General features: G+C 41.7%; 1 protein-coding gene across 2 annotated transcripts; it reads left to right on the top strand.

Annotated features, from left to right (window-relative positions):
• The first annotated feature begins 590 nt into the window (after positions 1-590).
• Positions 591-9,882, top strand: rab11fip5b (RAB11 family interacting protein 5b (class I)). 2 transcript variants are annotated; one of them, XM_087799370.1, is made up of 6 exons: positions 591-1,210; positions 2,688-3,199; positions 3,624-4,197; positions 4,665-6,806; positions 8,091-8,226; positions 9,102-9,882. In XM_087799370.1, the coding sequence occupies exons 1-6, from the start codon at positions 831-833 to the stop codon at positions 9,360-9,362; spliced, it is 4,005 nt and encodes a 1,334-aa protein (XP_087655496.1). In that variant the 5' UTR covers positions 591-830; the 3' UTR covers positions 9,363-9,882. The 2 variants fall into 2 exon arrangements, with proteins under 2 accessions (XP_087655496.1, XP_087655497.1); XM_087799371.1 differs by lacking the exon at positions 4,665-6,806.
• Positions 9,883-10,819: the final 937 nt, after the last annotated feature.

A 10,819-nucleotide genomic window follows, 5' to 3' on the forward strand; every position in this document is an offset into this window, starting at 1 on the left:
AAAGCAAATGCCTAGAAGGGTAAGGATATTTATCTAACGTCCGTTTGAGTCACATATTGTAATAAATCCCATTGTTTTGTTCTGAACAAGCTATAGCTAGTTAGCTTCCCACAACGGTTTGGGCTCAGGGACAATTCATAGTTTGTTTTTCTCTTCTCCAAATGTATTGTAATAAACCGTTTGTATCACGTCTTTAGTTTAAATTAAATGTTATTATATTTAATGTACCAGTTGTTTAATAGTAATGTATATGTTCACTAGTTTAACCGCATGATGGCGCCAGAGCTAAGGATGACATCAGCGCCTAAAACGGATTTTTGTATAAAAACGTGAAAATAATGTTGTTGTTTTTTTTTTACTGCCTCGTCGGTCTGAAAAACACATTTTATTTATTAGTATTTAAAATAACGCGTCCTTTTTTTAACCATTGTCTAAATTATCCACATCAAATACAAATAAAAAATATACATAAATATTTCTTATTGTAAAAAAAATCTGATTGATACTAAAATATTGCTTTTTTCTTTTGTCATGAGCTCGATCTTTCATTCTCTTTGTACATGTGATGAAGCTTTTCGGGGTGTTTCTCTTTAACTCTGCGGCATCTCTGTGGATGAGGGACTGCTCTGGCGGAGGAGACCAGCCCGAGCCCAGCGAGCAGGGGTCGGATGCTGAGGACGGAGGACCACCTCACACCAGCTGCTCTATCCATCCAAGATCTCCACTCAACTGCGAGGAATCATTTTGAGAAGAAAAAACCCTTCAGGCGCTAACAAAGGCGATGGTCTCAGAACCCGTCTAGAGACAGCGACCAGAACCCCAGACTCAAGATGATGTCCCTGATCGACCTGGACGATGACCAGAGGTGGGTCCCCACGCACGTCAATGTCACGGTGCTCCGCGCCAGAGGACTGCGGACCAAGGGCAAGCACGGCAGCCGCTACCTGTACACCGTCATCCAGGCGGGCAAGGACAAGTACACCACCGGCCTGGTGGAGAAGGCGGAGGTGCCGGAGTGGACCGAGGAGTGCTGCTTCGAGCTGCTGCCCGGGATCCTGGAGGAGGGAGGTCGGGCCGCATACCCGCCCGGGAGCGCCAACCTGGTCCTCACCGTCATGCACCGGGTCCTCATCGGCTTGGACGTGTTTCTGGGTCAGGCCGTCATCCCTCTGGACCGGATCTTCCAGGACGGAATGTGTCCTCGAGATGAGTATGTTGCGTAATAAAGGTGTTATTTTTTGTTTGAAGAGTTTAGACAGAAGCGAAGATAAGATCCTCTCTGTGATAAATGATGCATAACCATCAGCATAGAACTATATTTGTCTCATCCACACACACTTCCTTACAACCCAATTTTAGAAATCATGCAAAACTTTACACTGTGCAAAGTTGACCCACATTGAGGGACTCGTTACATTTTTAATCAGGATGTTTGTTCTGACAGCAGTGCAGAGATGAAACAAAAGAAAAGTTAGTACAGGCTTTGATTTAGAAACATGAACATGAAAACACAAACATTTGTAAAGACTGGGATTGGGATTTAATTTTCTCAAGGGCCACATTATACACCGGAACTGTTTTTGGTTATCAAGCCAAAAGAACAAACACAAAGGGAAAAATAATTGCAAAAATATATCAAGTATCTAGTAAGAAGTGCAGATAGTATATTATATATTTTTTTTATATAAAGTTTATTGAAATATATATTTTAAACAATATGATATAAACCCTAGAACCCTAAATTATATTTCATTTTATTTTGAGGCATAAGAAATGTTCACAATATATGGTCAACTAAAATTCTAGAAAGGTTACCCACAAAAAAACGAGTTATATTTTAAATAGATCTAGTCATGAAGCCTAAATTCAACTTTTTCCTGAAGAAGATCACCAGAGGGATTAATAAAGTATCTAATCTAAAATAAAGATGAATGTTTTCTGATGTCTAAGGACCCCATTCATATAGTCACTTGACTTGACACATAACATGTAATATGTAGTGATGGTCTGATGAAGCTTCATGCAGCAGTGTCATTATTTTCAGAGTCCACTAGATGGCAGTCTCTGCACTATTTTCCTTTGTTTAAAACTACTGTTCTAATGAAACCTCACATCATTTTTAAACTGATGGCGCCACCTACTGACCTCTAAACAACATGACACTGCTTCATGAAGCGTCATCAGACCATTAGTAGTTAAAGTATATACAGAATTTTGCCAAACATTGTGTATAAAGTACTGGAAGTGTGTCTAAGGGGCTCAAAATTTATAAATAAATAAGAGGCTTTATTATCTCAAACGTGTACAAGGACATCTGTAACAATTCAGAAATCATATATTATTAAAAGAATGTCGAGGATTAGAGATCGTCATTATATGATAAAAGTGGGCCGATAACATTTTCTAATAAAACAGCATCTTCTGAACATCTTACTCACTATTTTTACAAATAGTTCGTAAATATGTGAACCATTGGAAGCTCAGTGACAGAGTTCTGTCGCCCACTCTCTGGATTAGAAAGAGGAGGATGTTATAGTCTATGTGTAATATTGCACATGCATGTCAGGTGTTAGTGGGTGGTGCTGCAGGAATGTGTTTTGTTGCAGCAAATCCTGCTTATTCATCGAACACATAAGAGGGTCACTTCATCCTTCTCACCAAAGCGTTCATCTTCTATTCTTCTTCAGGTGGTTCAAACTTCACTCTAAAGCCAGCAGAAAAGAGAAGGAGCGCGGTGAACTCCAAGTCACCGTCCAGTTCACCCGCAACAACATGACCGCGAGCATGTTCGACCTGACCATCAAGGACACGCCACGCTCCGCATTCGGCAAACTCAAGGATCGAGTGACCGGCCGGAAGAGAGGGGACATGGAGTCCTCCTCAGCCATCCTCCCGGGACGCTACGCCGCCCTGTCGGGGTCGGGGTCGGTGACCGAGCCGTGTGGAGATGAGGGGGTGCCGGTGGAGATGGTGGAGGAGAAGAGGAGTAAAGTCAAGGAGTTCTTCAAAGGAAGGCTACGCTTAGCGTCCGATTCCAGGTCGTGCTCCTCTTTAGCCTCGGACAGTAGCATGTCCAGCATCGCCAGTGAAAACCTCGGCCCTCCTCCAAGTCTGTTGACGGATCCGCCCAGCTCGCCCATCTACACCTCCAAAGTCAGAATGGACTCCAGCTATGGAGAGGCAGATTTGGCTAAAAAAGGTACATTTTAAATGTACATTCGGATTAACATCAACAAGGTATTGCTATAAATCAGTCCTGGTTATTGCATCACTCAGTTCTGAAGCAGGCAATTACCCACATAATGTGATACGATTTAGTTGATGGTTACATAAGGTATGTTTAACTCTTGTGTTATCTCAGGGTCAAGGTGACCAAGGCCCAACTGGAGATCAATGGCAAAGGCCCTACAGCCTCCCTATTAATAGTGCATAATGCAGTGGTGGACGTCGTTCACCTTGACCCAGAGACAACACAAGGGATACCACAAACAAGTGTATTTTCTGGCTTTCGGTCACCTTGACCTTAAAATAACACAAACCGCTTAAATGTTTTTGTTAACTATGGCTAAAGATGAAGTCGGTATTGTTTATTCTGTTTTGACAATATGCATGTCTTTCAACAGTGCTCACGAGTCAACATACCACAAAGGCTCTTACTCACAAGCGAGCCTTTAGCGATGAGGCCAGCAAGATCACAACAGGCATGCCTCGCCCCAATCTTCCCGTCGAGTCGCTCAGAAGCCAATCAATGACTCAATCCCAGTCGTCCCTGTGCATCAATGGAAGCCATGTTTACGACTCTGAGCCGTCCACGCCCAAGACTTCGGCGGCCATCTCGTCGAAACTCCTGCTGGAGAAGTGTTCGCCTCTCTCTAGATCCCTGCAGAACCTCACCAAGAGAACTGATGACAAAGGCTCTTTCGCAGAAGGCAGACGTTGGTCTTTTGACAAGACGAAGAAGGAGGAGGAGGAAAGGGATGCGTCCATGTCGGCCCACACCGGAGAGAAAGAAGGTCATCAGATCCAATCGGCCCTCAACACTGGAGCTGACTCCTCGGAGAAAGGAAAGAAGGTTAAAAAGACCCTGTTCTCTGGAGGTAGGAGTGAGTCTCTGCCAGCAAAGACAGAAGGAAACCAGGTAGCTGAAGGAAGACTTCGAGGCTGGTTTGGCTCCGGAGACCCTCAGAACAAACCCAGGTGAGTCCATGTTGAGCCAGTTTTCAATGACCATGATGTCCAAAGAGAAACATGTTGCATACAAGGTTAATCTTGTTTGATGAGAAGGATTTTTCCATCTTAACATTCTGCTCCCACTCATATTTATTATTTTTTAAAGGGTATCCACCCATGCAAATTCAATTTCAGTGTTGTGGTCCAGGACCAAAGACATTTCCATGGTGTTATCTGCTCACACATCAGAAGTGCTGCCAGTGCAGATCCTGTGAATGACTTTCGATACATTTTCTTTGCTTGATTACTTTGCTGGAGTGCTTTGCTTTTGATTTGTTTTTTGCTGCCACGATCCTTTCAGTTGAGCTTTATAAACAACGTTTGGGAACAATCCCTCCAGTCTTTCGTTTGTCATTTCTGTTTGTGTAAGAAAGAGTATGCTTCTCTGGCACATCGTTAACTAAGAGCACTATTGTAACTATTTTCTTCTGCAGGCTGGAAGGTTCAACTAAGGTAGAAAGCAGCTCAGACGTTCCCCCTCCCATCCTTTCTTGCTCACCCGAACCACTCCAGTGCCCTTCACCCACTCCATCACCCTGTCACCATGACTCCATTACCCCGTCGTCTTCTCCTTCCTCGACCCCTATCTCCCCCTCCTCCAACCCCTTCCTGTCACGAATGCAACGCAATCCCTTTTTTGAAGAGCTCATATCTGAAGAGTTACGGAGGTCTCCTCCTCTTGCACCGGGTTCCTCCATCATTTCTCACAGCGTCCCACCATCTCTGCAGCACAGCACTCTTGACTCCGCTCACGATGTCAGCGAGTCAAACGTAGGTTCCATAAAGCGCGAGCGCCCCAGGCCCGTCCCCCGGCAGGTGTCTCTGCCTACATTAGTCACAGCCTCTACAGACTCCCCTAAGGTTGAAAGCAACTGTAAACCGAAGGATGGATTTGATGCGTTTGCTTCCAGCAGGCTCTACTCCCCGCAAGGAAATGTACCTTCGATCAAACCAAGAACCAGCAAGAGGAGCAGTTCACTTCGACTGTACAAGGATTGGGAAGAGAAGCCTCCACCGGTGCCTCCGAGAAGACTCCTGCGATCCTCGGTTAGCGAGATATATTCTGACGGCTGGCTACACAGAGGTCAGGAACTGGCCGTCCACAAGGAAGCGTACCTCCTGTCGCAGACCGGAGTGGCTTCACGGCAGCGTGGAAGAGATGGAGACAACAAGAGCAGCACACCCAATGTAGCACCTGAATCTTACGCTAAAAACAAGCCACCAGATCCATCACACATCGCCTCTCAGTCACAACCCAACAAGAGCGCAGTGGGGTCTGTAGCCGAAGATAAGTTACGAAAGTTTAGGTACGAACCCCTGGAAGATGCAAGCGATTGCTGGGGAGGCATGCTGTTTGAGCAAGACTTGTATGGAAGAGTTTTTCGAGCGAACTGTTCACATCCCAAAGCCAACAATCGACTATCATTGAACACTGTGGAAACCACTGTGAACAAAATCACGTGCAACAATTTGACGCCTAACATGATCCTCGAGAGCAAAACCTCCGGGTTGGATCATTTGAAACAATCGCCGGCTAACAAGTCAGACTTGGATGCCCTGAGATCCGCCTTGTCTTTTGAAGACCAGAAAGATACTCCACTTTCAAACATCTCTAAATGCCTTAACAACAATGTGTCAGTTTTTCCAACCAAAGAAGATATAAACATGAATAATCCAGATATTGGTTTCATCGATTCTGATCGATCTTTCCAGTCAGAGTCGGTGGATTCTCTCAAAGGCATCAGCAGCTTGGATGAAAGCTTTGCATTAGACGTTTCTCCATTAGCTGCTCTTAACACGTCAGTGACCCAAAAATGTATCTTTACTTTAAAAGACACCCACATAGCTGAGATAAACCGTTCTTATGAAGTCACGGATTCATACGATAAACTATGTAACATTTCGTCGGAGTGGCAAGACCTGTGCAGGAACTCTGGCATCATGAATCCGAAATCAGAATACAGAGAAGAGGAGGGCGACGGGGAAGATTTGAAAAAGACAATAGTTGATTGCGACGATAATGGGAATCCACAAGACGAGTTAGACGTGAACAACCAATCAGAGATCTTTCCAGGTGTAGCCAGCGCTCGTCTGAGACCGAAAGGAATATCCAGGACAAATAGTCCAAACAGCCAAGGCGTGGCAGGAGACAGTGATTTTGAACAGTTCTTGTTTCTTGTTCAAAAGATTTCCGTCAGCGACGACTCAACATTCCCCCTGCCACCCAAGACTGTGTTAGCAGAACCTCTCGACGTAGGAAAATCTGCTGACCTTAGTTTTAAGGATCTTCATGCTAAAGCTGCCGCAGAAATGAGAGCCCCCTTTGAATCAAAGATTGGGCGATCTTTGCCGGAGCCTTCACCTACTACCATCCTCGCTGCAGAAGCTATGATCAGTGCCCCGCCTCTCCGTTGCCCCCCTGTACGCACCTCAAGCATGGGGCTTCCAAGTGCCGAAGCATGCTACACCTCCTGCTCCACCACCACAACCCCTGACCAGCACCTGGTCGATGCACAACCCTCACTTTTGCCTGAGAAGACACAGCCAACTAGCAACCTGCCCCGTCAGGAGAGCAGGTGAGAATCCTTGCACTAGGATTAGAACCTTTAACACAAGGATACAGATACCACAAAACACTAACATGTTCTTACAATGCAGTTGCTCTTAAGACTTTTTCTTTAAACTTTGTTGAATGCATTCATACCGACATCATTTTTTGCTTTGACATCCAATGTGCTGTTGGATGATTTGTTGTGCTTGTGCTGTTTGTCTCCAGATTATCGTTGTCATTACATTCCTTTATTGCTTGCTGGCTGTTGTGCTTCTGTTTCATTTTATATTTGCCATTTACCAGCTGAGGGAGCTAACTACAGACAAATGTGTAAGAGCAATTAAAAAAAATAATCAATTGGTTTGGATTTAATACATTGAAATTTGCTGCACATTGTTTAAATAATAAGGACTTAAGAAGGACACTAGCAATTAATTCAGTTTACTTTCTAATGCACAAAATGATTAAAAGATAATGTATCTGGTTACTTAGAAGTGAATATCTTAAGGTTAGCGAAATATTCCTTAAATATTTTGCCTTTGAATAACCCTCTATATTTTTTGTCATTAAAATTAATTTAATTTAATTTTTAGTGTGTTACCTAAAATTCACATTCCCAAAACCCCAACTTATTTTTGTACTTGATTCTAATTACCAATGAAATGAATAAATTCCCCCCTGAAAACATAAGAATGTATTACCTTATACTTTTTGTTCTTCTCATTGAAATGAAATATTGAACAATATATCGCTTATTATTTGACTTGCAATGGTCTGATGAAGCTTCATGAAGCAGAGTCCTATTTTTGTAAAGGTCAGTAGGTGGCACCCCCATATAATAATGACGTGAGGTTTCAAAAGTATAGCTGTTTAAATCAATATATTTGAGAGTGTAATCTAGTGTAATCTTAAAATTATAATACTGCATCATGAAGCTTCATCAACACATCACTTTAGCCAGGTGGCAAATTAAAAGGAATAATTATTTATGTGTATAAAATATAACCAAATGTTCCAGTCTTAAGATTTCCGTGCCTGTTAGCTAGACATTATGTACGTCCTGAATAAACCAATACCATGAAAAATATAATAAATCAATCTGTTTCATAACTAGATTTTATTAATGTGACACAGAGTTGCCAATTTGAATGTATCCAAGTTGTACAATTAAACTTGCGATTCTTTCTATATTGACTTATTGAGTGCGTTATGTCAGTTATACAGTGAAGTCATAAACACATGTTAAATAATTGACTCTAGTTTCAGGAACTAACTCTCCAGTTCTAGTCTTAATCTGTTAACGTTGCAGAACTCACCCGGTGAAGCCATTGACCTCCAGTCAGACCGAGAAGAAGGAGAGTCGGTCGGTGCTGGAGAAACTCAAGTCCACCATCAACCCTGGACGCAGCGCGCACCAGGTGGCTGCTGAAACCGAGGCGAGCCAGGTATGAAGCCATAGTGACATGAAATAGTTTATACTCTTGTGGCCGATGTCACTCCATTTTAAATCAGCTCCTTAAATTATTTGTGTTTCAAAATATTTGTATTATTGTCCGTATAATTCTAATAAATAATGATACTTGGACACACTGGAATATTGGATAAACCTACCACCTCACAGCAAGAAGGTTGTAGGTTCAATCCCAGTTTGTAGGTTGTTCCCAGTCTGGGGTGGATTTACTCCGGGTTTCTTCCTGCAGTCCAAGTACATTAAGAAGTTGATTGAGTACTGTAAATTGTCCACATCTGTGAGTGTGTGAGTGGTTGTGGAGTGATAGGCTGGTGACTTGTTCAGGATGTCCCCTGGCTCTCACCCTAAGGAGATGAAATGTATTGCCCCCCCATGTCCCGGTTGAAATAAGCAAGTCAATTGGAAAGACACCATTTGGGGTTTTAAGTGGTGAAGACAGCAGGTTATACATTGTTCATTGCTGTTTCTGGAGTGTCTTTTTGCTTACTGTTATTATAAATTACAGGACATTTTGTGCCTGAAAAAATTGACCGTTTCTTTTTAGAAAGGAGTATTTGAACTCATTAAAACTAGAAGACTGTTCAACACTGACCTTAGACACAGGAAGTCTGTGCTCTACTTGCTCAGAAAGTCATTGAGAGCAAGATATATTAAAATTGGTAAAAAATAATGACGATTTTACCCGTTTTATTGCACAGAAGAAAAAAAATATATATATATATATATATAAATGGGTATATACATATACAGTATATATATATTTGTATATATGTTTTTGTGTTTTCTGCCATTCAATAATGAAAGAAAAAGGTTGGTCCTTGAGTGTCTTTCTGCTCTTGTGCCCTGCAGGAGATGACAGTGGACGCCTCTGTTCACTACCAGCACCTGACCAACATGGAGCTGATCTCTCTGCTGCTGCAGCAGGAGATGGACATGCAGAAGCAGCAGGCGGCCTCGGAGCAGCAGGGTGCCAAGCTGGAGAAATGTGAGGCGGATCTGAAGAAGGTGAAGGCGCAGGTCCGGGACATGGAGGACTACATTGATAATCTCCTGCTGAGGATAATGGAGCAGACGCCGACGCTGCTTCAGGTGCGGAACAGGCACAAATGACATCGGCGTTCGGCCGTATTGCACGTTAATACAAGAGTCTGAAAACAAAGGCTAAATAATTGACTCAGATCTTCACACTGCTGATACTGCCCTTTTCAAGTAGACTCACCTTTAGCCATCGTGCATGACATTTGCAACGGCAACTCAACATCCTATCAAGATAGTAAAAGGGGCATAGAAATCATTTTAAGCTGTATTCAGGTGTATAAACAGTAGATTCCATATGCAATTATAAATTAAGCTATTTAAAAAAGGTGACATTTTGAACTATAAAAATGACATTTTGAGCTCTGGTTGCCGTAATCTTTGCAATTTCCAGACACTTTACTCTGAAGTGCAAGAGCCATGATTGAATACTGCTGTTATTTAAATGTGTACTTCCAGCTGTAAACACAAGGTTGCTTCGTTGTTTGTATAGATGGATGAAATAAAGATAGTCTACAGTGCTCTTCCACACCTGCGATGCTTTTCAGGACCTCTGCACTGTTACATGATGAAATAAAAGTGCAATAAACCATCAGGTTTTTGTGGACATTTTGGTTGGTGTTCTCAATATTATCCAATAGAGGGCGCTGCTGGTTTGACTTCTAGGCTGCTATGTCCAAGTTCTTCTGCCGAAAAATCACAACTTTTTCGTCTCTGTTGTTAATAAAAATGTACGAGTGCATGCTTGTCCTGAAGTCATTATGTGCTTAACTTAATTTGTTCATTGATCAATAAAACACACGTGGTTGTATCAGATGACCTGCAGTTTGACCCTAGAATGATCGTTTGGATTTATAGATATTTAGGCTGAATCTTCAAAACCATACAGTGTTTGGGGCTCAACAATCTTTTTGGACTAAGTAACATCTGTTATATTTTTATTACAAGAAATGTCGAGTGATCATGATTACACAAACTAGAGCAGACCTCGTAGAAGTACTTTAACTGTATTTATGCAGCCCTCGTGAAAAAAACATTTAAAACTATCGATTGTATTTTGTATTTATTATTGAATTAACTTTATATATAACTTTCGATTTTTTTTTCTAACTTTTTTTAAATATGTAGTGCCCCACACAAATAAATAGTGAACCTTTAAGAAACACCTTAAGACGTTTTTATTTGTTCAGGCTTTTCCTTGATTTTCTGGAACTCCTGTTGTGTTATCAGTTTTATCTTGATCTTTAAAATATATACTTTATTGAGTATTGTTTTGATTGTTTAAGCGCTTTGTGACCCTGGTCTGGAAAAGCGCTATCAGATACAAATTACTTACTTACTTACTTACTTATATTGAAATTATATATTTAGAATATATTAAAATATATATATATATATATTGGTATACTTTGTACTACATAGCTTTACCAAAACAAATATGTAACTATTGTTATTCTTCAGATATCAGCTGTTTCTGTGACAAGAGAAACAATAATAAAATAGTTTTAGTCACTGACAACAGGGTCTTCTTT

Source organism: Callionymus lyra, chromosome 9, assembly GCF_982586985.1.
Source record: "Callionymus lyra chromosome 9, fCalLyr1.hap1.1, whole genome shotgun sequence".
Classification (NCBI taxonomy): domain Eukaryota; kingdom Metazoa; phylum Chordata; class Actinopteri; order Syngnathiformes; family Callionymidae; genus Callionymus; species Callionymus lyra.

Bases quoted from the DNA above. Each gene is read 5' to 3' on its own strand.
- rab11fip5b (XM_087799370.1), top strand. From the start codon at position 831: ATGATGTCCCTGATCGACCTGGACGATGACCAGAGGTGGGTCCCCACG. The intron at 3,200-3,623 runs GTACATTTTAAA...GTCTTTCAACAG, and splicing joins GGCAGATTTGGCTAAAAAAG to TGCTCACGAGTCAACATACC. The intron at 4,198-4,664 runs GTGAGTCCATGT...TTTCTTCTGCAG, and splicing joins GACCCTCAGAACAAACCCAG to GCTGGAAGGTTCAACTAAGG.